The 27879-nt window shown below is 36.6% G+C and overlaps 1 protein-coding gene across 2 annotated transcripts in view; it reads left to right on the top strand.

The window, feature by feature from the left end:
- CUL3 (cullin 3) overlaps positions 1-27460 on the top strand; it is a 112619-nt gene extending 85159 nt beyond the window's left edge. For both annotated transcript variants that reach the window (XM_080670386.1, XM_080670387.1), the window contains 10 exons: positions 2370-2515; positions 3254-3430; positions 5080-5250; positions 5781-5888; positions 8212-8336; positions 9424-9520; positions 11015-11149; positions 13430-13616; positions 22084-22229; positions 25758-27460. In XM_080670386.1, the coding sequence (XP_080526512.1) occupies positions 2370-2515; positions 3254-3430; positions 5080-5250; positions 5781-5888; positions 8212-8336; positions 9424-9520; positions 11015-11149; positions 13430-13616; positions 22084-22229; positions 25758-25889 (1424 nt within the window). In that variant the 3' untranslated portion in view covers positions 25890-27460. The remainder of the gene's footprint in view (positions 1-2369; positions 2516-3253; positions 3431-5079; positions 5251-5780; positions 5889-8211; positions 8337-9423; positions 9521-11014; positions 11150-13429; positions 13617-22083; positions 22230-25757) is intronic.
- The last annotated feature ends 419 nt before the right edge of the window (positions 27461-27879 follow it).

Genomic DNA, 27879 nt, shown 5'->3' with positions numbered 1-27879 from the left:
TTGTTGAAAGTTCTAATATGATAGTCTCCCTATAAGTTCTTATTTCAAAGAAACATTAGACATTTGGAAAAGCAGTATTTCAACTCTACATTTTAATCTGTGAAAATTATACAAAAAATGGACAGAGTCTAAAATTTTCATTCTGAGATAAACCAATTTTTAAAATACAGATACTGGCTTTAAGACATCATCTGGGAAATATTAGAGATTGCTCTGAGGAAAATATTAAAGAATAGGAATTTATGCTGTAAATTTTATGTAAACTACCATGATATGAAATGAAATAAATTCTAGTATATTTGTTTTCATGGTTATTGTTTGAACTTTATTTATTTTTATTTATTTATTTATCTATCTATCTATCTATTTATTTATTTTTATTGTTTGAAGTATTACAAATAGTAGTACATATGTCTCCTTTCTTTTTTTTCCCCATTGACTTACCCCCGGCCTCCACTACCCCCAGTATATGCCTTTACCTGCCCACCCCCTAGTGTCTTGTATCCATTGGTTATGCTTATATGCATGCGTACAAGTCCTTCAGTTGATCTCTTACAGCCCCCCCCCCAACCTCCCCTGCCTTCCCGCTGTAGTTTGACAGTCTGTTCAGTGCTTCTTTGCCTCTGTATCTATTTTTTCCCCATTTCTTTCCTTTAAAAAAATCTTGCCTCTGCAGACTAGAAATAAACATATAATAACAAAAAATGTTTGAGTCTCAATTTCAATGTCCAACAGTTCTGAGTCCCCGTTTCAATGTCAAACAGTTCCTTATGTGTACATGTCAGCAATGATATCTGGATGGTGGGCACATGGTGGCAATGCAGGTCCGACCCTCTCTGGTTTGGTCCTAGGCAACCTGCTGCGACGCACAGGTGCTTACTGCCAGCGTGGCAAGGCGTCGTCAGCGTCTTCCATCTCTGGACTGTTTCTCCTCTTGTCTTCGTAGTTGGAGCAGACCTGTCAATTCCTCTCTGTTGCAGGAATCCACAAGGTCTTGGAGTTATTTTCTGAAAATATACAAACATATTCTCAACCAAAAGTTAATAGAGGAATCTTTTCTATATAATTGATTTGGGATCCTTTTTATTTTTGCCCAAACGATTTTCCTTTGTCTTATTTAGACATCATGTGTGTTTTTCATGGGTGTCTTGCTGTTATCATTACAAATGAAAATTAATTTTGTAAAGTAAAAATTTTCTAGATGTAATTTACTGATAGGATATTTTTCCTTACATGATATTACCCTACTGTCCCCCCTTTTTTTGATTAATGGAGGCTTTTATAAATGTTATAATGCAGTCTTGATAACTTTAAATTTTAATTTTTTGCACAAAAATATGACTGCTTTAGGTTCATTGCATGTTCAGGAATTTTACCATGAGATGAACTACCAATAGAAATTTTAAGTTACTACTTTAGGAACAGCTTTTTGTCCAGTACAATTAAATTTTCTTGAATATTCACTTATTTCAATTAGCCTATTTAAATTAATCTGAAAACTTGATTATTATTTTACTGTCAAATTTAATACTCTACCAACAATCTTATTTTAACCTGTAAATATTAGTGAAAAGTATTATTTGCCTTCTTGAGTAGACCATGAGCATTCATGGTGCTAGGCTGGATTTAGATATAGGGCAGCTGCTGTCGGCCAAGTCTCTGTCTGGTACCTGGGTCCCAATCTGAGCTGGGCCAACTCACTGTCTGTCACCTGTGTCCCGGTCTGAGCTGGGCATGGGAAGCAAAGCAGCCATGGGGGCAGGAGACCTCCCTCAGAGGGGGTGAGGGTTCAGGCCCCTGCAAGGTTGGGGGGGTGAGGGTCTGTGCCCCACCTCTGTTGACCCCCAAGTTCTCTCCTGATGGCCCCTCTGCGACTGTGCCTGAACTTTTAAAATAGACATGCTTAAAAATATTCATAAGGCTTTAATAGGTTTTAAAATTTTTTTATTGACTCCAAATTACACCATAATGAAAGTTATCCTTATACAGTTTATAGTAATACTAGGTTCTAGATTAGAATTACTTAGGATAAGTTATACAGAAACTAAAAATTGTAGTTTTTATTTTTGTGGCTTTGTTAATCAGTTCGGGCATCTTCTCTTCCATGTAAACTAAAATTGCTGAGACATTTTATTGATGCTTTCAGAGTATCTCATCTGAACCTGTATCATAAATTGCAATAATAACCATTAACTGGCCTGTTTATTCCTTTTTTCTATTTTGCTTGTGGGAGTGGGTAGTAGTTTTTCATGTCAGCAAATGATTGCGATGGAAAAATGAGTTTAAGTATTACAAATCAGCATGAACAGAGGTTCACACTTTTTCTTAATCTTAAATGTAGCCGATTTGTGTTTGCTTTCTGATTACAGACCTTGCTTGCATGTACAAGTTATTTAGTCGTGTGCCAAATGGTTTGAAAACAATGTGTGAGTGTATGAGTTCCTATTTGAGAGAGCAGGGTAAAGCCCTTGTTTCTGAGGAAGGCGAAGGAAAGAATCCCGTTGACTATATCCAGGTAGGTAAATACAGAAGATTATCTTTAAGTTTATGATAAACTACTGTTGACAAGTACTAAAAAGGACACTTATTATGACATGTAGTATGTATTATTTACTTAATTGTCCCTGTGGTAAATTAGAATGAATAATTATCCTAAAGATTTTAGAGTTTTGCAAAGTATGTATATATTAGGAAGCCCGACTCAGCTACTTTTTATTTATTCTGTCTGGTAAAGACCTTATTTAAATAGTCTTAAGAATGAAAGTTATTCCTTTCTACTTTTTTATATGCCTAAGTGCTCATATATTTTAGTGTATTTAAAAAAAACAACCATGTGTTAAATACTTTTGTTTCAAAATGTTTTGCTTTCAAGCAATAGTAAGAGTAAAAGATTTTGTTCCAAATTTTCCTGTTTTAATATAAATAAAAGGCTTTCATAGTACATTTTTAAAGCTAGTTTTCTCAGGCTTGCCCACTTAATAAAGACAGGATGAGGAGAAACAAGTGAGGAGGTTCTTTGGTTCATCTTAAGTGCAGTAATACATAAATGAATGATAGAATATTTCCCTCATCACTGACATTTTAATACAGGCTTAGATATGGGCTTGAAAATAATATAGAATCTCTTAAGTTTAACACTGAATGCACACATTTATATTACCAGCAAAGTTAAAATAAACATACATGTTTGCATGCATATTGTTTCTAGAGACATTATTATAATGTATCTTAACTTCCTTTTTTTATTTGGAAGGGCTTATTGGATCTGAAGAGTAGGTTTGATCGCTTCCTGCAGGAATCATTTAATAATGACCGACTCTTTAAACAAACTATTGCGGGTGACTTTGAGTATTTTCTCAACCTCAACTCCAGGTCCCCTGAATACCTCTCATTATTTATTGATGATAAGTTGAAAAAGGGAGTCAAAGGGGTAAGTATAGTGTATTTGAAAATACATTTAAATTTTACTTATAGATATAAAATTGTATATAAGCTTGGGAAATCAAATACAAAATTAGGGAAATTTTAAATCCTATATAATTAAAGCCTAATATGCTAAGTGTCCAGTCATCCGGTCTTCTGTTCAGTCAATCAAAGCGTAATATGCTAATGATATGCTAAGGCCGTTCAACTACTTGCTATGATGTGCACTGACCTCCAGGGGACAGATGCTCTGAACGTAGGTTAGCTTGCTGCTGGGGTCTAGCACATAGGGACTGAGCGAGATGGGCCAGACACACCCTGGAGCCCTCTTGTGTCCCTACCTGGCCCCGATTGTGCACTGGTGGTGTCCCTCAGCCTGGCCTGCATCCTCTCGCAATCCAGGACCCCTCGGGGGATATCAGAGAGTCGGTTTTGGCCCTATCCCGCAGGCCAGGCCAAAGGAACCCACTGGTGCACAAATTCGTGCACTGGGCCTCTAGTATAAAAATAAGCATGTGCTGTGCTTAAATGTAAAAGGATTGTTTACAGTATTCGAAATGGAGAGAGGTACTTTGACATTTCACTTAATCTATAAAAACAAACAACTACACAGCCATAGCATAGGATATTGTTGCTCTCATCTGGTTCTTGGGGTTATGTATCAGATAATACTCGGATGCCAGGAATTTGAAGGCATAGACTAGAATAACAGAAAATAGTTTGAAAGCATATATTGAAGCTCAGTTTCAAGTTTTTATTGTATACATGGGATCTTGGAAGCTCACTATAGCGTAGAAAATTAAATTAAGAGTATTGTGATTACACATAAATTGCTCTTTTTTTACTTCACCTTGGAATTTTTGAGACAAAAGGGAAAAGCAACGAATGGCCACAGGTTTTACAGTCTCCTCTAGCAGAAACAAAAAAAAGGTTCAAGACAGAATAAAAGACACATTTGTTTATTCTTCCATAATTTTTAATATAAGCTTAATACAACCTGCCACAGTATCACCTTTCCCTATTTAAAAGATAAGGGTGATGAGGTCTTATTACTCTTTAAATCAGCAGTCGCCAACCAGTGGTTCACAGACCACTGGGGGTCCGAGAGGTCCGAAAGGTTGGCGACCGCTGCTTCAAATTATAGCAAATTATTATCCTTCTGTTGGCACAATTTAGATTTTGACTGATCTTACATGACAATATCTGTCTTTTGGCTATGTAAGTTCCTGTCTACATATTATGCAAAGGCATTGTAAGATACTCTTTTTTGCATTTACAATTTTATTTCATCTGTTCTTCATCATCGTTTAATCCAGCCATGTATCATTTCAGTAGTAGCCCTCTAGGGCTAACCTTTTGGACCTCGCGGACCACCAGTAGTCCGCAGACCACTGGTTGGCAACCGCTTCTCTAGGAAATGGAACTCCATGTCAATGCCTGATGGATGCTGCACTAGAATAGGATATCAGAGTTGTGGTGTGCTCCCTTATGAAGTAGGAGGCACCTTCTCTTAAGGAGATCCCTCCTTCTGGCATAGCGCAACCAAATATTTATGTTTGTTGTCACAGTATTGTTTATAAACTGTTGAACTGTGGTGCTATTTTTGTACAACTACAATTTTGAAATTATTAAGTACTCTTTTAATTGATTTTGCAGCTAACAGAACAAGAAGTAGAAACAATATTGGATAAGGCAATGGTCCTATTTAGGTTTATGCAAGAAAAAGATGTATTTGAACGTTATTATAAACAACACTTGGCAAGGAGACTTCTTACAAATAAAAGTGTTTCTGATGACTCTGAAAAAAATATGATATCTAAGTTAAAGGTAAGGTGTATAACATGGAATGGAGTGTACCTAACTAATGTTTGTCACATGATTGAACAGCAACATTTGATTGGAAAAAAATTTAGCTGATTTAAAATACTATTTTTATAAACTTACAAAGCTGTACTTAACATTTATTCAAGTTCTTAGATATTTGGAGTTTGCTAGAATTTCTCTTAGTGTGGCAGGGTACATTCATGGCAATCTGGGAAGGATTAGTACAAGGGAAACAATAAAGGCAGTATTACTATATAGTTCTGTCACAAAGGTACAAAGGTGTGGTCCATAGACCACCTGTATATGTATCACATGAGGTGCTTGTGAACATGAGTTCTGGGCCCCTGCCTTCAGTGAGGTTATTGGAATATCCTAAAGAGATTTGGAATCTGCATTTTAAACACTAAAGTTTGGCACCTGTACTCTTAGAGCAACCATTGGAAAAATTTAGAAATGATGACAGTAACATGGAATTGTTTATTTATGTTTTCTCATAGAAAAAAAAATCATTTATTTGTTGTTTTCTTACACAGACTGAGTGTGGATGTCAGTTCACATCAAAACTGGAAGGAATGTTTAGGGATATGAGCATCTCAAATACAACTATGGATGAATTCAGGCAACATCTACAGGCAACTGGGGTAAATTGTTCTATTTCTGCTTATATATGTTTTATGTAAAATCTTTTGTAGTGGACATTTTCATCCATATATCAAATGGACTGCTGTTGTCATTTTTTAAAATGTCCAATAGTGTCTGTGAGTGCTTTAAAAAATTATTTTCCCCCATTTAACCTCTTTTTCTAACTATTAATGTGAAATTATTTTTTTTATTCTTCTAAAACAGTTTATCCCCCTCACTTGAAGGAATGTGCTGAAAATTTAATAAATAGAATGATTCTGCTGTTAAATTCTTATAGATAGTGAAAAGAATATTGGGCTTATGCAAGCTTTCTAAAGTATAGTTCTCTTCCTTTCACTTTACCCCAGGATTGTGCTGTCTTTGTTACCTCCTATTTAATAGATATTAAATGGATCCGACATCCTCGGGATTGGTGGGGACGGACTGTGTATAAAAACATAGACACTAGTGTGTTCTAAGTGTGGTTCTGTATTGCGACTCTAGAAGGCGGTGAGCTGCAACTTGTATGACTTTGGAGTCGGTTGGGTTTTGTGAAGATTTAATTAAGTTGGAATTTTATTTTTTTAACTGTTTTACAACTTTACCTTAAGTTTAGAGAACGCCGCAGTTTTTCTTTAAAAGTTTTCTCTCTCAAGTGACTATATTACTTTGTAATTAAGATATGTCACAACCGCCCTAACCGGTTTGGCTCAGTGGATAGAGCGTCGGCCTGCGGAATGAAGGGTCCCAGGTTCGATTCCCGTCAAGGGCATGTACCTTGGTTGCGGGCACATCCCCAGTAGGGGGTGTGCAGGAGGCAGCCGATCGATGTTTTTCTCTCATCGATGTTTCTGGCTCTCTATCCCTCTCTCTTCCTCTCTGTAGAAAATCAATAAAATATATTTTAAAAAAAAAAGATATGTCACACCATTTTTTAAAATACTAGGTCTTTCCTTTAGTATTTAAATATTAGGTTACCACTTCTGTGGTCCCACAGTCTCATAACAAACAAAATATATGAAAATACTAATTTTGTAGGAAAGGGCAAGTACGTATCAAGGCATTCTGACCCACTTAACTGTCCGTGCCAAGCATTGTTCTAGGCACTGGGTGTACAGCAGAGAATGGAACAGACAAAATTCCCTGCCAGTGTGGAGCTTATATTCTAATCTGGGAGACAGATGATAAACAATATAAGTAAACACACAGCATCTGAGCTGGCAATAGAACATACAAAGGAAATAGGTAATAGGGAAGTGTGGTCAGACAAGGCCTCTTTTTAAAAATTAGATTTTAAGAAAAGACTTGAAGGTAAAGTCTTTGTTGAGTATATGGGAGAAAAGGTTAAAAGGTTTTTTAAAAAAAGACTTTACTGTTTTGGGTGTATTGAACCAAGTTGTGAGCTCAACACCCCAGTCCACCCAACTTAAAAAGTACCAGCAGTTCTCAGCCCTCCACTGTTCATCATCTAAGAGTCTCTGCTGTGATCCTCTCCTATGCATCATCTAGGATTTCTATCTAGTTTTAGTTTCTTTAAAATGGAGTGATCATTTAGTAGGTATTTGTGAAGAAATCTGAGTGGAATATTTCAAGATATTCTTTATAAGCTGATCTCTTCCTTTTAAAAATCTGTCACTAAATCAGGTTAGATAAAAATACAATGATTTAGAATAAGCTGTGAATATCAATAATAAAGATACTATTTTACCTTTAAGAATCTTTATATGCTTTATTTTTGTTTTCTTAAATTAATTTGTTTAACAAGAAGAAAATATCTAATGTGAGAGATAGTAGTAGTCTTCCATATTCAGATATTCATAGAGCATCTACTATGTAGAACAGGATTTAGTATCCTATGCAAAGTTTGTTAGAATGTGAACTACAGGCAAAAACATGTTTATCAATATACTTCAAATATGAATGCAATAGAATTATTTTATTTGTATGTTAATATGGTAAAAATACTAAAATCTGAGATGAGAGCTAGTATCCTAAATTTTTCTTTTAAATGATACAGATATGACCACTTACCATTTTAACTTAAAAAGCTGCAGGGCCAAAGTTTGCATTTTTCAATGTCACCACTAACCCTTTGTTCACATGCTAACAGTTGTCCTTTGGCCAATGTTTTAAAGTCAACATCTTAAACAATATATATAAATCCTCGCCAGGAGAGTTAAAATTTGAAAAACACAGGTGGGCCTTACCTTTAAGACGATAATGTTTTATTTGCTCAATATCAGATATGAAACTAACTACTTTGATAACTGACACAGTGTCTATATGGAACAGATAACAAATTTTAGTTAATTGTTGGGGAACATCTTTTTCTCCTTTACACAGGTATCATTAGGTGGTGTTGATCTCACAGTCCGGGTGCTCACAACAGGATATTGGCCCACTCAGTCAGCCACACCAAAGTGCAACATCCCACCAGCACCAAGACATGCTTTTGAGATATTCAGGAGGTAAATGTAGATCAAACTTTGTATTTCTAAGAACAAATAACTATCCAAAGTTGAAATAAATTTGAGCATTTGTAGTGTCCCTGATTGAGGATAAATATGCTGTACTCCATTTTTTACCTCATGTTCAAAAGGAGAATTATCCTTTATGCTTTTAATATGCATTGCATAAACTCTTTTCAAAGGAATCTTTTATTGATGTCCTTCAGCATTAGTGCATGCTATCTTTTTAACTCTGCCTTACATAAGTTTTATCCTATCTATATACATATAAAAGGCTAAGATGCTAAGTGCCCGTCCGGGTAATGACGTCACATAGCAATGCCCCGCTTCCTCTCCCTAGCAACTAGCCTCCTTGCAGTTTCTTCAGCCCAGGAACACAACTTGCTTTATAGCCAGGTGGAAACATTTTACACTGTTAACCAAATGTCTGTGAAGTGTTTTCCCATGCCTCATTTCATTTGATCCTCACAGAAGTCCTGGAGTAGGTAGGTAGGAGACTCAGTGAAATGCTGTTTTCATTGGCCGGAAAACGGAAGTTTAGAAAGTTTAGAAACTTGACCCCAACTGAAAAGAAGTAAGAAATGGTGGACCTTGAAAATGACCAGGTTTTTTCACTGCGCAGAATATAGTCAAACACTGCTGCAGTTAAATATTTTACCCTTTGTTCTCCCAGTGTGATCTGCAATAATAATCTGCTTCATGTTGATATTTACTGCTGTGTTGTTGACAATTACCTGAAAGAGAAGTTGGTGTGCTTCACTGGGCTGGAAAAAGTTCAGCTACATCAGAAAGCAGGTCTAATTAAGCAAGCTTATTCTATATCTGTAAAAGCTAAGTTGACTCGCGCGTGCATGATACATACAAAGCTCTTGCTGACGCCAATAGCACATATGTGTTTTGATCTGTCGTCGATCGTGTATTTGGTTGATACTTCTATTTATAGACAGGGCAAATAGCGATATTAAAATATTTCTTCTAATTAATTTCCTTTCAATGTGCACGAATTCGTGCACTGGGCCACTAGTAGTTTATAATTTCAAATACGTAAGTTGTATGATTCTCTAAAACCTGGTTTGATTTGCTGAAGGTTTTACTTAGCGAAACACAGTGGTCGGCAGCTCACACTCCAGCATCATATGGGTTCTGCAGATCTCAATGCCACCTTTTATGGACCAGTCAAAAAGGTAAATATTAAGTAACTTAAAATTAGTCTATAGAACTGGTTTGTGATTTTTGTTGACTTGGGTCAGTTATCTCTCCTATTTCCTTGTTCCAAATATTAAAAAGGTGGGAACTTTGCTTTATTTACCTCTGTTTCCTCAGTTGCTAAATAATTTCATTTGACAATATGAAGATTATATCAGTAGCCTTCCTGGAGTGAATAATTACACATTTTTTATAAGATTACACTTGAGACCATATTGCGTAAAATAATAAGATGTAAGTTGATTTGAGGGCATGCAAAGCTATGACTCCCCTTTCCAAATTTTTGGTCTCCTATAAGCCTTACTAATTTTCAGCAATCAAAACTGGAAATGTTAACACGAGATTTGTGAGATGTACAAAATGTTACTAAAGTGATTATTTTAAAGTGAGCACTATGCTAGTGAATTGCCTTCATTTTTAAAAAGTAATCGCTTTTTTATATCTAAGATTGTGAGGTTTAGAGTACTTTTAATCCTTGGTATAACTCTAGTCAGGGTCATTTTCCTTAAAAATAGAAAAGTAATAAAAGCTTCCAGCAAAACATAAAAGATAATACCTAAGTTGTCATCCAGGCAGCAAACAACTGTTTTAGTCTATATTGTAATTAGAATTATAGTAGTTTTATATGTTATTAAAATGGCTATGTCTATTCTAATTTTTATATTTAATGGAAATGGGAAAATCCTTGTAATTTATTTAGTTGAATAATGTTAGAAACTTTTATATACAGGGTGAGGGGACAGTAGGTTTATAGCTATTCATATGGAAAAATAATACAATAATTAGTAAATAATAATACAAGAATAAAACTCTGTTTCTCATACTCACAATTGTATACCTAGTTTTGATCCACCCTGTATTTAAGTGTAAGTGGGGAGGTCAAGGATACCAAAAAACTCAGCTTTTAATTATTGTTTGTTTTGATTTTAAAGAAGAGGATTTTTTCCTAAACAATTATTTTATCTTTTGAAGTTTTATAAAACAGATCAGTAGGTATTTAAAACAAAATTTATATGTCAATTATTGGAGACTTAAATTTCTACTTTGTACTTAAATCAGTTGTAAGAATGGCAAAGAATTCCCCCATATCCTAGCTATCATTTGATCTCTTGCTATGATCAGACCGCACACAAAAAAACCTAACCCTACTACATTTGGTAGTGGTATAATGGAGTGATGTCTAATAAGTCCATTATTATTCTATTGTGTACTGTTAAAATAATTTTTTAGTTGTAAAATTAAATTGTACACACACACAAACACACACACACACACACACACTACACAACAACCCTAAATGAAGATTTGGTATATGTGTACTTACACACATACACGTTTTTAAATAACATTTTCTTTTTAATGTAGTTTTGTAAAGGAGGGGTTTGTCATTACAGAGGTTATTTCTCAAATATACTGTCAAAGTTACCAGGATGTGATAATGTCTTCTTTATGTTTTTTAAAAAATGAAACAGGAAGATGGATCTGAAGTTGGTGTTGGAGGGGCACAAGTCACTGGCTCTAATACACGGAAGCACATACTGCAAGTCTCCACTTTCCAGATGACCATATTAATGCTCTTTAATAATAGAGAAAAATATACATTTGAGGTATGGGTTGGTTATATAAATTTTAACCAATTGTTTTATTTCTAATTTTCACATGTTACTTGAATCTTTCTTATATGAATAACCTTTAGAGTTATTATTTGATGATGATGATTATTACTATTTTAGTAACCTTTGTGAAAATCATAAATTTGTTGGGTCACATTTCATTTGGCTTTTTGAAATCAACTGTATTGAAGTATAAGTTTTATGTAATAAACATATCCCATTTGATGAGTTTTAACAGGTGTACATACCTGTGTAACTGCCATCACAATCTATAGAATACTATCCCCAAAATGTTTATATCCCTTTGCAGTCAATTCCCTCCCACTATTCCCATACCCAGGCGGCCAGTGATCTGCTTTCTGTCATCATAGACTAGTCTTGCCTCTCTAGCATTTCCCCTAAATGGAATCATACAATATGAATTGCTTTTGTGACGCTTCTTTTACATAGCACAGTGTTGTTTTTTTAGAATAATCCATGTTGTTGCATGTGTAGTTTTAGTAGTGTATTCCTTTTTAAGAAACTGTCCAACTGTCTCAAATTGTACCGTTTTACATTCCTGCCATCAGTGTAGGAGAGTTCCAGTTGCTCCACATACTCTCCCAAATGTAGTATTATCAGTCTTTTTAATATTCGCCATTTTAACTGATCTATAATTATATTTCATTGTGGATTTAATTTGCCTTTCCTTGATGTTGAGCATCTTTTGTGTGTTCATATGTCACTATGTGTCTTGTTGGTGAGGTGTTCATATATTTATTGAGTTTTTTAAAGCTCTTTATAAATTCTGTATACAAATCGGATCTATGTCCTATGAATATTTTCTCAGACTTTCACTTGCCTTTTCAGTTTCCTAGTGGTATGGTTTTTCTTTTTTTTTTTCATATCGTTGCACTATTACAGATGTCCTCTTCTTCCCCTCCCCCTTTGCCCCACTCTATCCAGAGCCTCCCCCTCCCCCCCCAGGCCTTCACTATATTATTTACTGTGTCCATGGACTATGCAGTATGCAGTGAATCAAAGTGGTATAGCCTAGTGTGCAGACTTGTTGCACCATACATCCCTCTAGTTGTGTAGGGTAGGGACTAAATCGTATCCATGTATAATTCTCTTGCTTTCCTACTGACGTAAGATTATAATGAATTTAAAAATTATACAGTTGAGCCCTGGCCAATCATCGAGAGGACACAGGTTCAATTCCAGTTCAGGGCACTTGCTCAGGATACAGACTTAATCCCTACTAGGGGGTATGCAGGAGGCAGCTGATAGTTGTTTCTCTCATCGATATTTCTCCCTCTCTCCTCTCTCTTTCACTCTAAAAAAATAAAACATATTTTTAAAAATTATATAGTTGACCCTTAAACAAGGTAGAACTTAGAAGTCCAACATCTGTCCACCCCCAGTTGAAAATCCAGCCCTAGTTTGACTCTATAGTAGTTGGCCCTTCACATTCCCAGATTCAACAATTATAAAACTTTTTGAGAATGCAAAAATACTTTTTTCCATCCCAGGTTGTTTGCATCCATTGATGTGAAACCAGCGGATGGGAAGAGTCGACTGTATTTATTGACAAACATCCACAGTGTACCCATGCAGTTCAAACCCATTCGTGGCAACTATACATTTTTTTCATGAACAGCTTTTATTATATTTTATTTATCTCATAACATGTAGCAACAATTATCACCTGCACTTCATAACCCTTTATTGCTTTTCATATTTAGTATTAATTACCAGGCACTTAACTTTTTTAATTTGGTCATACAGACAGTAGATATGGTCAACTTGGAATATAAATTTTGATTGTCTGATAGAAGGCTTTAGTGCAAGCTTACTTAGCTTCTCTCTACAAAAGAAGTTACTAAGTAAAGGAATCGTGTTAATAAACTTGGAAGGAAGATTGTAGAGTATTTCTAAAAGTAGCAATTATATGTTGGTTAACACTTTTATTTTTACCTGACTATTAAAGCAGGTTCCTAATATTCTCTGCTGGATGATATTTTTAGATTGGGCCTTATATCTCCTAAAATAAAAAAAAAAGTACATGTATTTTCTGTATTTTGTAATTTGAATCACGTTTTTCTCTGTTTTTTGTTGTTTTTTCCAAATTATTGAGATTTTAGTGAAGTATCATAATGGGGATTTCTTGGTTGTAAAATATTACCTTAGTGATATTACCTCTCATCACTGCTTGATCAATTTTACTTACTAGTTAATCTGCCTTAACCTGTCAAAAAGTCTATTTATAATTATGTCGATCTGATAAAATTTCAGGAAATTCAACAAGAAACGGATATCCCTGAAAGGGAACTTGTTAGAGCCCTGCAGTCCCTCGCCTGTGGTAAACCAACACAACGGGTTCTCACAAAAGAACCCAAGTCAAAGGAAATAGAAAATGGTCACATATTCACAGTTAATGATCAGTTCACATCCAAACTACACAGAGTCAAGATTCAAACAGGTATTATATTGTTCCTCTTAAAACAAATTGTGTTGGTTTTTCTCTAAAAATTCTTATCAGTATGATTTTTAGCTTTTGAAAAAGTAAGTCTTTTCTTGTGCTGCATGACACATAGACTTAATTAAAGCCGCTTTTATCTATCTGTGTTCCTGTCACAATGCAGTTGAATCCAAGTACGGTAAACATTTTAAAAAGTAATTCATAGTGGTGAATTTGATACTTGCATAGGTTTTTGATGCAGGAATTACAGTTGTTTTATTTATTTTTTTAATTTTTTAATTTAAGTTCTTTAATGTTTAATGTATTATATAAGTCTCCTTTTCCCCCCCGCATTGACCTCTCCCCAGCGGCCCCCGACCCCCAGCACATGCCCTCATGCTCCCCGTCTGTGTCCATTGGTTATGCTTATATGCATGCATACAAGTCCTTTGGTTGATCTCTTATCCCCTCATCCCCTGCCTTCCCTCATAGGTTGGACAGTCTATTCAATGCCTCTATGACTATGGTTCTCTCCCTATTCATCTGTTTATGTTGTTCATTATATTCCACAAATGAGTGAGATCATGTGATATTTATCTTTCTCTGCCTGGCTTATTTCGTTTAGCATAATGCTCTCCAGTTCTCTCTATGCTTTTGCAAATGGTAAGAATTCCTTTTTTTTTTTTTTTTTAACAGCAGTGTAGTATTCCATTGTATAGATGTACCACAGTTTTCTAACCCACTCATCAGCTAAAGAGCACTTAGGCTGTTTTCAAATCTTAGTTATTATAAATTGTGCTGCTATGAACATACGGGTGCATATATCCTTTCTGATTGGTATTTCTGTTTTTCTTGGGATATATTCCTAGAAGTGGGATTACTGGGTCAAATGGAAGTTCCATTTTTATTTATTTTTTTTTTTTTTGAGGAAATGCCATACTGTTTTCCAGAGTGGCTGTACCAGTCTGCATTCCCACCAGCAGTGCAAGAGGGTTCCTTTTTCTCTGCATCCTCTCCAGCATTTGTCGTTTGTTGATGATAGCCATTCTGACAGTTGTGAAATGGTACCTCTTTGTTGTTTTGATTTGCATCTCTTGGATGATTAGTGGTGACTTTGAGCATGTTTTCATATGTCTCTTGGTCTTCTACATGTCCTCTTTCAAAAGGTGTTTACTTAGGTCCTTTGCCCATTTTTTGATTGGATTGTTTATCTTCCTTTTGTTAGGTTGTAGGAGTTCCCTATAAATTTTGGAGATTAAACCCTTATTGGAGATAACATTGGCAAATATGTTCTCTTATGCAGTGGGCTTTCTGTTGTTTTGTTGATGGTTTCTTTTGCTGTGCAGAAGCCTTTTATTTTTATGTAGTCCCATTTGTTTATTTTCTCCTTAGTTTCCATTGCCCTAGGAGCTGTATTGGTAAAGATCCTGCTACGACAAATGTTTGCTATTTTGCTGCCAATGGCTTCTTCTAAGATTTTTATAGTTTCCTGTCTTATGTCTAAGTCCTTTATCCATTTTGAGTTTATTTTTGTGTATGGTGTAAGTTGGTGGCGTAGTTTCATTTTTTGCATGTATCTGTCCAATTTTCCCAACACCATTTATTGAAGAGACCGTCTTGTCTCCATTGTATGCTCTTGCCTCCTTTGTCAAATATTAATTGAGCATAATGACTTGGGTCGATCTCTGGGTTCTCTGTTCTGTTCCATTGGTCTATATGTCTGTTCTTCTGCCAGTACCAGGCAGTTTTGAAAACAGTAGCTTTATAATATAGCTTGGTATCTAGTATTGTGATACTTCCAACTTTTTCTTTCTCAAGATTGCTGAAGCTATTCAGGGTCTTTTTTTGTTCCAGATGAATTTTTGGAGAGTTTTTTCTAGATCTTTGAAGTACGCCATTGGTATTTTAACAGGGATTGCATTGAATCTATAGATTGCTTTGGGTAGGATGGACATTTTAATGATGTTGATTCTACCAATCCATGAACACGGACTATTCTTCCATTTGTTTATGTCTTCCTCTATCTCTTGTTTCAGCGTTTTGTAATTTTCTGAGTACAGGTCTTTTACCTTCTTGATTAAATTTATTCCTACATACCTTAATTTTTGTGTTGCAGTGGTAAATGGGATTTTTTTTTTTTTTTTTTTTTTTTTAGTTTCTCTTTCTGTGAGTTCTGTGTATAAAAAGCCATAGATTTATGGGTGTTAATTTTGTATCCTGCTACATTGCCGGAATTCATTTATTAAGTCTGGTAGTTTTATGATGGGAGTCTTTAGGTTTTTCTAAGTACAATATCATGTCATCTGCGAATAATGACAGTTTTACTTCTTCTTTTCCAATTTGGATGCCTTTTATTTCTTCTTCTTGTCAGATCGCTATGGCTAGCACTTCCAGTACTGTGTCAAACAAGAGTGGTGAAAGTGGCCATCCCTGTCTCGTTCCTGTTCTTAGGGGAAATGATTTTAGCTTTTGCCTGTTGAAGATGATGTTTGCTGTAGGTTTGTCATATAAAGCTTTTATTATGTTGAGGTATGATCCCTCTATTCCCACTTTGCTGAGAGTTTTTATCAGGAAAGGTTGTTGGATTTTGTCAAATGCCTTTTCTGCATCAGTTGATATGATTATGTGCTTTTGTCTTTCAATGTGTTTATGTGATGTACCACATTTATTGATTTTCGGATATTGTACCAGCCTTGCATCCCTGGGATAAATCCCACTTGGTCATGGTGTATGATCTTTCTAATGTAATGCTGGATCCGATTTGCTAGGATTTCGTTGAGGATTTTAGCACACATATTGGGTCACAGACCAAAGTCTCTCCAAATTCAAGATTATAATATCAAGCATCTTCTCAGACCACAATGGCATAATTTTAGAAATCAACTACAATAAAAACAATTAAAACACTTGGAGGCTGGATAGCATGCTATTAAACAATGATGGGTTACCAAAGAGATCAAAGAAGAAATTAAAAGCATCCTGGAAACAAATGACAATGATAACACAACAATCTAAAACCTATAGGACACAGTGAAAGCAGTCCTGAGAGCAAAGTTCATAGTATTAGAGGCCTACTTCAGAAAACAGGAAAAAATGGTAATTATCTAACTCTGCAACTTAAAGAATTAGAAAGAGAACAAGAAAAGCCCAGAGTGAGCAGAAGGTAGGAGATAATAAAGATCAGAGCAGAAATAAATAATATAGAGACCAAAAAAACAATACAAAAGATCAACAAAACCAAGAGCTGGTTCTTTGAAAGGATAAACAAGATTGATGAACCTCTAGCCAGGCTCACCAAGAAGCAAAGAGAGAGGACCCCAAATAAACAAAATCAGAAATGAGAGAGGCAAAATAACAGACCCTACAGAAATACAAAGGATTGTAAAAAAAAAATACTATGAACAACTCTATTCCAACAAACTTAACAACCTAGAGGAAATGGACATATTCCTAGAAAAATACAACCTTCCAAAACTCAATCAAGAAGAGTCAAAAAATTCCAACAGGCCGATAACTAAGGAGGAAATTGAAGCAGTCATCAAAAAACTTCCAGCAAACAAAAGCCTGGGACCAGATGGTTTCACAGGGGAGTTTTACCAAACATTCAGAGAACTAAAACCTGACCTTCTCAGACTATTCCAAAAAATTCAAGAGGAAGGCACATTTCCTAGCTCTTTCTATGAAGCCAGCATTACCCTAATCCCAAAACCAGATAAAGACACTACAAAGAAAAAGAATTATAGGCCAATATCCCTGAGGAATTACAGTTTTTTATGAACATATTACTACTTAAAAGTTATTCTTTTTAAGTGGGTAAATAATATTCATTGGATCTCTGTTTTTAAAACTGACTTACAGATTTCTCAAAATTGAGTTACCTATCTAAAATTTGATCTTTAGATGAAGCTGTTTATATTTTGATGAATATTTTTAAGTTTGAAAACCTTAAAATTCATATTCTAATTTAAAAACATAGAAGTGACTGTTGTGAGCACTTTTTAGTACAGCTTTATTTTTAAGGACATTCTATTTCTTGTATATTTAACATTATGTAAAATGTGTTTCAATGCATTTAAAGGAAAAAGAGGCCCTCTACCTTTGTTGACATTTAAACTCTAATGTAGTTTTCTACTTGGTCTTTAAACTAGTATCAGGAAGTGTTCCAGTATTAATTTATTTATTACAGCTAATATCTTGCGGTAAAACTATTTTTAAAATAAGAGAAAATTTTTAAATAGTTCTTTTACTTTAAAAAATTGTGTTTACATTTTATGTTAATAAAAGATAGTCTTTTTAAAATTACTTTAATGCTAAATATAATGGATTGCCAAAATATCTTGATTCAAGAACTTTATATACACACTTCTGTTTTCCTTTTTGACGCTGATAGGATCCCTATGCTTGGTGAAGCAGTGTGGTGTGTTTTTGTCAGAGTCTTGACTACTTTGTCCCATAGTTGAAAACCATATCATTGTATCTTCTTTACCAAAATTGATCCCATATCTTTGGGACACAGTTGTAGATTAAAAATAAAACAACTCTGCCAGTGAGTCCTGTAATAAAATGTCTTTTTTCTCCAAAGTGCAAAACATGTGAATTTATGATTTTGGACAGATACGGGTTTCAGGTTTCAGGACTTGTATCCTAGATTTGGAGGAAAATGTATGGTGATACATAATAGATCTGAATTACTTAGCCTCACACTGCTTTACCCTAAATAAATAACCATCTTTGCAATCACAGGTTTCATCATATCCACCAATTATGTTGTCAGATAGTATTGTTATTTTAAAAAGTCTTCTCTTCATGAATTTTTAATTTTTGGTGGTGTTTGTGTGTGTAGTGTTTTAGATCTGATTAAAATGGGAATGTAGTTATTTATATACTAGAGGCCAGGTGCACAAATTCGTGCACTGGTGGGGTCCCTCTGCCTGGCCAGCGATCAGGCCAATCGGGGCTGGCTAGCCGTGGGAGGGACCGCAGGAGGTTGGCTGTGGGAGTGCACTGACCACCAGGGGGCAGCTCCTGCATTGAGCCTCTGCCCCCTGGTGGTCAGTGCATCGTCATAGTAACCAGTCATAATGGCTGCTTAGGCTTTTATATACGTATATAGATGATGAAAAATTTGACTAGATGATTTCTTAAAGTTCTTACTGGTATTTTGTGTAAGTTAAAATTTTCTCTCTGGTTATAAGTACTGTGACCATATAGGTTTTCTTATGTTGTCAAAATATCCATTTGCCCTTTGGAGAAAGTACTTAGAATAAAAATCAAATACTCGGACACTAACCATACCTATTTATGCTGCTTTTTACTGTAGTACGTAATAGAAGTTAAAGCAAAGGAGTTAAAAGTATTACCTAATGCAACCTTTGAAAACAACTAGGTTCTTTGTAATTTACAGCGTTTTCTGTAGTTGAGAGTCTTTCCATCACCACTGCTCACCTTCTTCCTCTGTTCCCCTTCCATACATCTGCATACATAGATACCCACTTACACAAGCAAACACCTCTGTTGTACTCTTAAGTACAGAGTACTGGGCTAGGCTCTAGGAGTGAGTGCCTGCCCTCATGTTTTCTAAAAAGTCATAATTCAGTGTGTTTCACCACAATCTTCACATTTATTTTGGAGTACACCTATTAAGGTGACCAAATCCAGATAAACCAAATGGATTATTTAAAATATTATTTCTTTTTCCCTCCAACTTCTTATCTATACTAATAAAAGGGTAATATACAAATTGGTCACGCTGCCCTCACAGTAACAACCGAACAGCAGGCTGCATGGGGCGATAAGGCCGACAGGGGGGTTAGCGAGGGACGACCAAATGACCAGCAGGCTGCATGGGGTGAACAGGCCGGCAGGGGAATTAGTGAGGGATGACCGAACGACTGACCAGCAGGCTGCGTGGGTCAACCAGGCCAGCAGGGGGATTAGCAAGGGACAACAACCAAACGACTGACCAGCAGGCTACATGAGGCGACCAGGCCGGCAGGTTGGGCAGTCAGGGGTGACCAGGCCAGCAGAGGGGGCAGTCAGGGGCAACCAGGCCAGCAGGGGTGGCAGTCAGGGGCGACCAGGTATTTTGTGTAAGTTAATAGAATATAATAAATAACCACTGGTTGCAGTTGGGGGCAACCAGGCTGGCAGGGGGGTAGTTAGGGGTGACCAGGCTGGCAAGGGGGGGGGGGCAGTTGGGGGCAACCAGGCCAGCAGAGGGGCAGTTAGGGGCGATCATGCTTGCAGGCGGAGGTGGTTAGGGGTGATCAGGCTGGCAGGGGGAGGCAGTTAGGGGTGATCAGGCAGGTGAGCAGTTAGGAGCCAGCAGTCCCGGATTGTGAGAGGGATGTCTGACTGCCGGTTTCGGACATGCCCCGAAGGGTTCCAGATTGGAGAGGGTCCAGGCTGGGCTGAGGGGACACCCTCCCCCACCCCATGCATGAATTTCGTGCACCAGGCCTCTAGTTTTAAATATTTCCAAATCTATAGAAAAGGTGAAAAGCACAATCATGGACATGGGTATGGCCATCACATATATTTACAAGTCATTAAAAATTTGCCACATTTGCTCAGGCGCCCCCCCTTGTCCCTCTATATAGGTATGTATTTGCTAGTTTTTAAATGAATTTGCAAACATAGTAACACTTCCCTCCAAATAGTTCAGCATACATATACGTCCTTAAAATAAGATAGTTCCCCCCATAATAGTAATCCAATATCACACCCAACAAAATTATATGTCTCAATTGAATTTAATTCTATTGAAAGCAATCCCTATCTTTTTTAAGTGACATTGACTTTTTTGAGAAAAAGCATTATTCTTTCTTAGTAGATCATTTTAATCTAATTTTACTCTTTTCATTAAGACTGATGATCTTTAACTTGGAAAGACACTGAAAGCAGAATTCTCAGCCAAGGGATTCTGGTTAGAAACAGCTAGAAACTTATAAATGTATGTGATGGCCTTACCAGAATGATCTGAATTGTGTGTCTACTGTCTCATGGGAGTGCCCCTGCCTAAGTCAGCAGTATCCCTTATGGTTCTTTGTAATTTTCCAATTTCTACCACCACAAACTTCACATCTATCTCCTATTGAATACCAATAACCCAAAATTTAGTTATCATTTTTCTTTCTCTGCTACTTCCAAGAGAGTAAAGTTGTGGGAGAAAGGAACTTCTATATTTAATCCCTTAGCAATTGCCTTGAAGTCTGTAGAGAATAACAGAGTAAGATTTCTCCTGAAGATTGGAATATAGTATGCTTAGTGACAATGAGATTGTGAAATGAAAAATTTAATAAGATACATGACAAATTGTTAGATAATTGGTGGGAAGTGTAAATGAATTAATTGTTAAGGAGTTTCTTTAGTTGGCATTCTTTCCTCTTCTTTAAGCATTAGAGATTACAGCCATAGTTTGAGTTGGTAAGCCATCAGGTATTCTCTTACCTGAGATACTTTTAGGGTTAGATTGGAGTTGAAGTGGTACTAGTTGACCTGTGGAAGTCACAAACAGTGAAAATGACTGATAAGTTAACTGCTAAAGATAACCACCTATCATTTTTCTTTCAGGAAAGGAATCATATTCTATAAAAATAAAATTGGTTTTCTTATCTCTATAAAAATACTAATATTTAAAATAAATAATTTAGAATTATAGGATTTTTATATCACTACTTGTTATTTAAGTATTTATTAACCACTGAATTGGGCATTTTGGGGATGTTTACTAGAAATGAGTATATGTGTATAGTCAGGTTGAAATTTCAGTCAAACCTTGATTCTCCAATTTCTCCCATCTCGAACAATTCGGTTCTGGACCAAGTTCTCAGAAAAAATGTCTTGGTTGTCAACTAACACTTCACTTTTCAACCTGACATCACTTTTATGCTGATACCTCAGCATGACTAAAAGGGGCTCTCAGGCAACAAACAAAAGGAAAAATGCTTTTGTTGCTGGCAAAATCCACATTGATGATTACCACAATTTTAAAATGTAATAGGCCATCAAGAGTGTTAATGTTGCTAAGGGTATGAAAGTGCTCATAAAACAACAATCACAGGCAATTGAATAGGTAGAAAAACTGCTGTTGATTGGACAAAAAGCTGGTGATAGAAATTTCGAGGCATTGATATATGAAAAATTCGTTTAAGGCTAGTGGGGAGTGGTTCAATAAATTTAAGAAGAGAAGTGTTTATAAATTAAACAGTACCTTAGACATGTACTGTTTGAAAGGTTAAAATGGAATCATTTGGGGGTCTGAAATGAATTCAATTTACATTATTTCTAATGGGAAAAATGATTCGGTTTTCTAATAAATCACTTCTTGAACAGCCTTCTTAGAACAAGTTAAGTTCTAGAAACAAGGTTTTGCCGTAGTTTTTCTCAGGGGATATTACTAATTTATATTATTTGTTTATAAGCCACATTTTATCATTACATTTGAAATTACATGATAATCACATAAATGTCTTTATTTCTCTTTTAGTTGCTGCCAAACAAGGTGAATCTGACCCAGAAAGGAAAGAAACAAGGCAGAAAGTAGATGACGACAGGAAACATGAGATAGAAGCTGCTATAGTGCGGATAATGAAGTCTAGAAAGAAGATGCAGCACAATGTGTTAGTAGCAGAGGTGAGGACACTGACGCTGGATTAGTGTAGAAGAGCAAAACAACATGAACAGTCGAAATTTAGGAAAGTACTATATTCAACTGATTTAAAATAGAATTTTTAAGTTAGAAAACTATAACCAAGTAATACTATTAAAAGCATGACACACTTGATATTTAAACACAGCCATACATCGAAATATGTGCACACTTCAAGAACTCATATTTGTAAGAAAATCATAGAATGTTGTCACATGAAAACAAAAAAATTTCACTGCTATTCAATACTTTTGTATAAAACAAACAACCTTTATTTCTAAAATTAATCAGTTATTGTTTATTGAGTGTTCACATGTTACAAATTTCAAAAATGGAAAAATCAAATCAAACACTTAAGGCACATTGGCACTTAGGTGACTGGTTAGTTTTCCCAGGCATTTTCATTGGACTGCTAAGAGTGGGTATTTGATGGCAGTGCCTTGAGAAGTAAAATGAAGGTGCAACCATAAGAGAGTGGCTTGGCCTTTGAGATGTTGGCTCATGGGAAAGGGCAGAGAGCAGTGTTAAAGGTTGAGTGTTGAGGGTTTCTGGGTTTCGTTTTTCTAGAATGGGAAGATATTGAGCATGTTTATATAAGGATAAAAATTTTAAAAAGGAATGCTTAAAAACAAAAGGAAAAAAATGAAACGAGGGGGTAATTGAGGTACCAAAGTCAAAGGAAAGGGGAGAGGATTGTGCAGAGCACAGGTGGGTGGTAGTTGTGTTAAGAGGAATGTTACTGAACATTCCTCTTCCTCAGCATATAGGGTGCAGGGGTGTGTTAGTAAAGAATGGACTCAAGTATGGCTAAACGTATATATGTAAGGTGGGAGTTTGAGGAATTTCAAACTTAAATGGTCTTTTTTCCCTACATAAAACAGGATGTGAGGTTATTGTCCTTAGAAACTTGCTGAACTTGAATACTATAAATTTGTGTTATCAGTCTGTTTCAGAGATTGGCAGACTGTGTGTGTGTGTGTGTGTGTGTGTGTGTGTGTGTGTGTGTGTGTGTTTAATCAGTTTTAACATGAAAGTGGCCACAGGTAACAAGTGAGTGTGTTCTAGTAAGAATTAACAAAATAGGCAGTTGGCTGTATTAGGCCTGCAGGCTGCAGTTTGCTGCCTCCTGGTCTACACAAGGTATTATAAACTACAATTGTACTCAGCAGGGAGCTAAGTAGTAGATTTTGAATGATGCAGTAAATGTTGAAAGGGTGTTTATAGACTAGAACCAAAGGAATCAGAGAATTGAGGATACTATTGAGTGTTAAAATGATCTTATGTGCAGTCTAAACCCCCATCAGGGATGAGGTAAGTTCAAAAGTTATTAAAGTAGGTTGTCTAATTGCTTAGAAGAAAGGGTCAGAGGAATAGAGATCTTAGGTGGGTTGAGAACAAGTTTGTTGATATTGGAATGAAAATACTAGAAAGATGATAGATTTTAGGTGGAGAGTGAGATGCTGAAGTTTCAGATTTTAAAGGATTATCAATTCACTGGTCTTGGGAAATGAGCTTATCCAGCAGGAGTAAAAAAAAAAGCTGACTTATGGATGAATGCTCTGCAAGAGAGGCCGGTGGATTCCTGAGGAAAGCATGGATTTGGGGCAGAGCGGTGTGGGTTCTCTTCTCTAACTTGGCTCAGTTTACTACTTGCTGATGTCAGTTTTCCTCTGTGGCTTATTTTCTTCACTTGAAAAAATTAGACAACCTACTTTATGGGGCTAAGAGCATTACATACTATCTAATAAAGGAGTAATATGCAAATTAACCATCACTCCACTACACCCACAAGCCAATCAGGAGTGAATATGCAAATAAACCCAACCAAGATGGCTACGGCCACAGAGAGCCGGAGGGAGGCTTGGGTTTCCCTGGCAATGGAGGAAGCCAAGCTTTCCACCTACCCTTGCTGGCCTAGGCCTCCATTCAAGGCTACAAAGTTTCAATGATGGAAGATACATAAACCCAAACAGAAATGGCAGCAGCCACGGAGCTGGAAGGAGCAGGAGGCTAGGGTTGCCCTGGGCGATGGAGGAAGCCAAGCTTTCCGCACACCCTGGCCGGCCCAGGCCTCGCTTAAGGCTACAAAGTTTCAATTATAGAAGATACATAAATCCCCCAAAAAATGGCTGCTGCCATGGAGCAAGCAGAAGGCTTGGCTCCGCTCCAGGCTACAAAGTTTCAATTGTAGAAGATAAATAAATCCCAGATACCAGGGCCTCCGCTTGGGTCGCCAGGGGGCGTGGCCGGCCTGCAAACCACTACAGGCCCCTCCCCCAGGCCGCCCCACGCCCCAAGGGAACCCCCACCCTGATCCAGGACACCCTTCAGGGCAAACCAGCTGGCCCCCACCCATGCACCAGGCCTCTATCCTATCTAATAAAAGAGTAATATGCAGATTGACCATCACTCCAACACACAAGATGGCTGCCCCCATGTGGTCAAAGATCCTGCCCCCATGTGGACACAAGATGGCCACCACAAGATGGCCAGCAGGGGCGGGCAGTTGGGAGGAACCAGGCCTGCATGGGAGGGCAGTTGTGGGTGATCAGGCCAGCAGGGGAGGGCAGTTGGGAGGCACCAGGCCTGGAAGGGAGGGCAGTTAGGGGTGACCCGGCCAGCAGAGGAGGGAAGTTGGGGGTGACTGGGTCTGCAGGGAAGGGCAGTTGGGAGGGACTCAGGCTGCAGGGGAGGGCAGTTAGGGGCAAAAAGGCTGGCAGGGGAGTGGTTAGGGGGTGATCAGGCTGGCAGGCAGAAGCAGTTAGGGGCAATCAGGAAGGCAGGCAGGCGAGCAGTTGGGAGCCAGCAGTCCTGGATTGTGAGAGGGATGTCCGACTGCACGTTTACAGGCAGTCAGACATCCCTCGAGGGGTCCCAGATTGGAGAGGGTGCAGGCTGGGCTGAGGGACACACACCCCCGTGCATGAATTTCATGCACCGGGCCTCTAGTTAGAATATATGCAAAATGCCTGATACATAGTGCACAGTCAAGACTTTGCTGCTATAGTTACTGTTTTATTATAACTGGTGTCACAATACTTAGAATCCTGACTTCGGTTGGAGAAAATAATGGCAACAGCAGCACTTGGCATTTTTCTAAAGCATCATGTCTGTTAACTCGTTTAATATACACAGCAACTTCATGAGGTTATGAAGCTTTCCCAATGTCACAAAGCTAGTAAGTCAGCTGAGATTTGCGTCCAGGCAGTTTGGGTGTAGAGTTTGTGCTCTTACACATGCTACCCAAATTCTGTGAATTGGGAGGATATCTCAGAAGTAAAAATGGTTAAGTGTAGTAGGTGGTATACATCATACTGATATATTCCATTAATTGTAACCTACTGTAGTATTCACATTCTGATGTGAGGAGGTAATCAGATTACTAAAGTTTGATCTGAGTCTTAAAGTGACACATCAGTTCTATTCAAAGATAAGAATTTTTGTGTTAATATGGAAATGTTACCTGTTTTAAATTTTCTGGTGAGAAATCGTTGTTTTACCTTCCGTTTTAGGTAACTCAGCAATTGAAGGCTCGATTCTTACCAAGTCCAGTTGTTATTAAGAAGCGTATTGAAGGACTTATTGAGAGAGAATACTTGGCACGAACACCTGAGGATCGCAAAGTATACACATATGTAGCATAAAATGCGTCCAGAAATTTGATTTATTCTTGGACTGTACTCTTCGCATGGACTGGGAAGTTCTTTTAAATCATTAAATATTAAGACGACCATCTCTTCTATTAAATTACAGTACATGTTCTAGACCATTCAGATCAAGCCTTTACTCCTTTGAGAGTTTTCAACATCAATTGATTGAGCTTCAGGCTTTACAACGTTTATCCCTGTAGAGATCATCTTTACAGTTCCTCGGGAAAATGTGAATGTGCCGCGTTTTGTTTTCAATACTGTATGAAAACAGGAAAAAATAAAACAAAATTTAGAAAATACAAGCTCATTAAAATAAAATTGTTGGATTTCATTTCCCCAGGTCTTTCAGTGTTGATGTAAATGTGTTTTTGTAGTGTTGCTTAGCACTTTGCGCATTGTATAAGTTGGGTAACAAAAATGGTAAAGGAAATGACACGATTCCCAATTATCTTGCTATACTTAAGGCATTTCTTTAGCTAGTCTTGTTTAATTTAAAGGTTTGATAAATATACAACGACCCGAGCATACAATTTGAGCATGCTTTATTCTACTACCACTTGCACTTATAATCTTATAGCCTTATGACCAGGAACTTTTGTTTTGGGCTCAATACACACCCTGATTTGGTTTTTCCCTATTGTAATTTGAGATTTCCCAAATTAAGTCTTACAATGATTAGGTTTTGTTCTGCATTATCTCTAGAGGAAGAAAATATTTTAGTATGTATAAATTGTACAATAATTTTTTGCTGTTGTACTCACTGCTGATAGTGGATTGTATAGGGCAGTGTTTTTATTTCATTTATTGTTGACAAAAATAAATGAATTTAGCATACACATACCCACTAATTCAAGTATGTTAGAGCACAACATTGGCAGCTGGTTATATTTAATTCAGCCCCTTTGAAAAGCACATATAGTCTACACTTTGTTTATAAAATATCGTAGGTTCCCCCCTCTTAAATATATATATTTTGGTGAAGCTGAGGTGCATGTTAATTTTCTGTTCCGAAATGCATTCTAAAGATGCAATAAATATGATTACCTTGATATTTTTAACAGGATCTTCAGTTCTTGCAGCTAACTGTGTTTTGGAAAGTGATTAAGCAATATTTTTCAAACCTGATGATTCTTGGATATTTAGCTATTGTCCTCCAAAGAGTCATCGTTTCATGTTTTTAAAGATGTGCTTTGTGCTGAAGATTCGTGTCGGTTATCCTGTGCTTCCAACTTCCACCAATGTTTTTTACCTGATTGATCTGCCAAGGATTATAGTTTGCTTTATTTTTAATAACGTCAGAGTATTTTTATCTTTCATTTAATTTTGTCTCATTTTGTTTTAATAAGACATTGTTTCAGATATGTAATTGGGGCAAACCACTATAGATTCTACTGGATAGAAAAATGAAATGTTATTAATAAGTTAAAATAACTGACCCTTCATTAACTACCAGTACTGTTGATACATTTATTAGAATGTATGTCTCAGAAGATGGTTTCTGTTTAAATTTATGGTCAAGTTACAACTGAATTCTAATATGGATTAAAAACTCCACATAAATCTTTTTCCCCATGCGTCTTGGGTTATAATTTTCCTTGTAGACTTGCAGATACGGTCTTACTGCATTTAATTTTGCCTTTTACTGTAGAATTATAAACCTTATGCTCTTAGTCTCTACATTTTCCACTTTACCATGATGCAATTAAGATACAAATGAAAACTATCATGAATATTATTCTCAGGATACTTTAACCATACTTGAGCAATAGTAGGTCAGGTGTAACAGAAAGCTGAAGGATTTCGCTTCTGATTCTTTACATAATTGGAATTTCTGTAACAGAAATCAACAGGAAGAAACTAGTATTTAAGGTTTCAGAATATTATTGCTCTCAATTCCCAATTAAGTGATACGTAACACCTTGGGGATTATTAGAATAACTCATTGCCAGGTTAATAAATATGAAGCATGTAAAAACTTCATTTG

Source organism: Plecotus auritus (genome assembly GCF_963455305.1).
Source record: "Plecotus auritus genome assembly, chromosome: 5".
NCBI classification, from domain to species: Eukaryota; Metazoa; Chordata; class Mammalia; order Chiroptera; family Vespertilionidae; genus Plecotus; species Plecotus auritus.
Note: the sequence above shows the minus strand (reverse complement) of the source record. Positions and strands in the feature narration are given on the sequence as shown.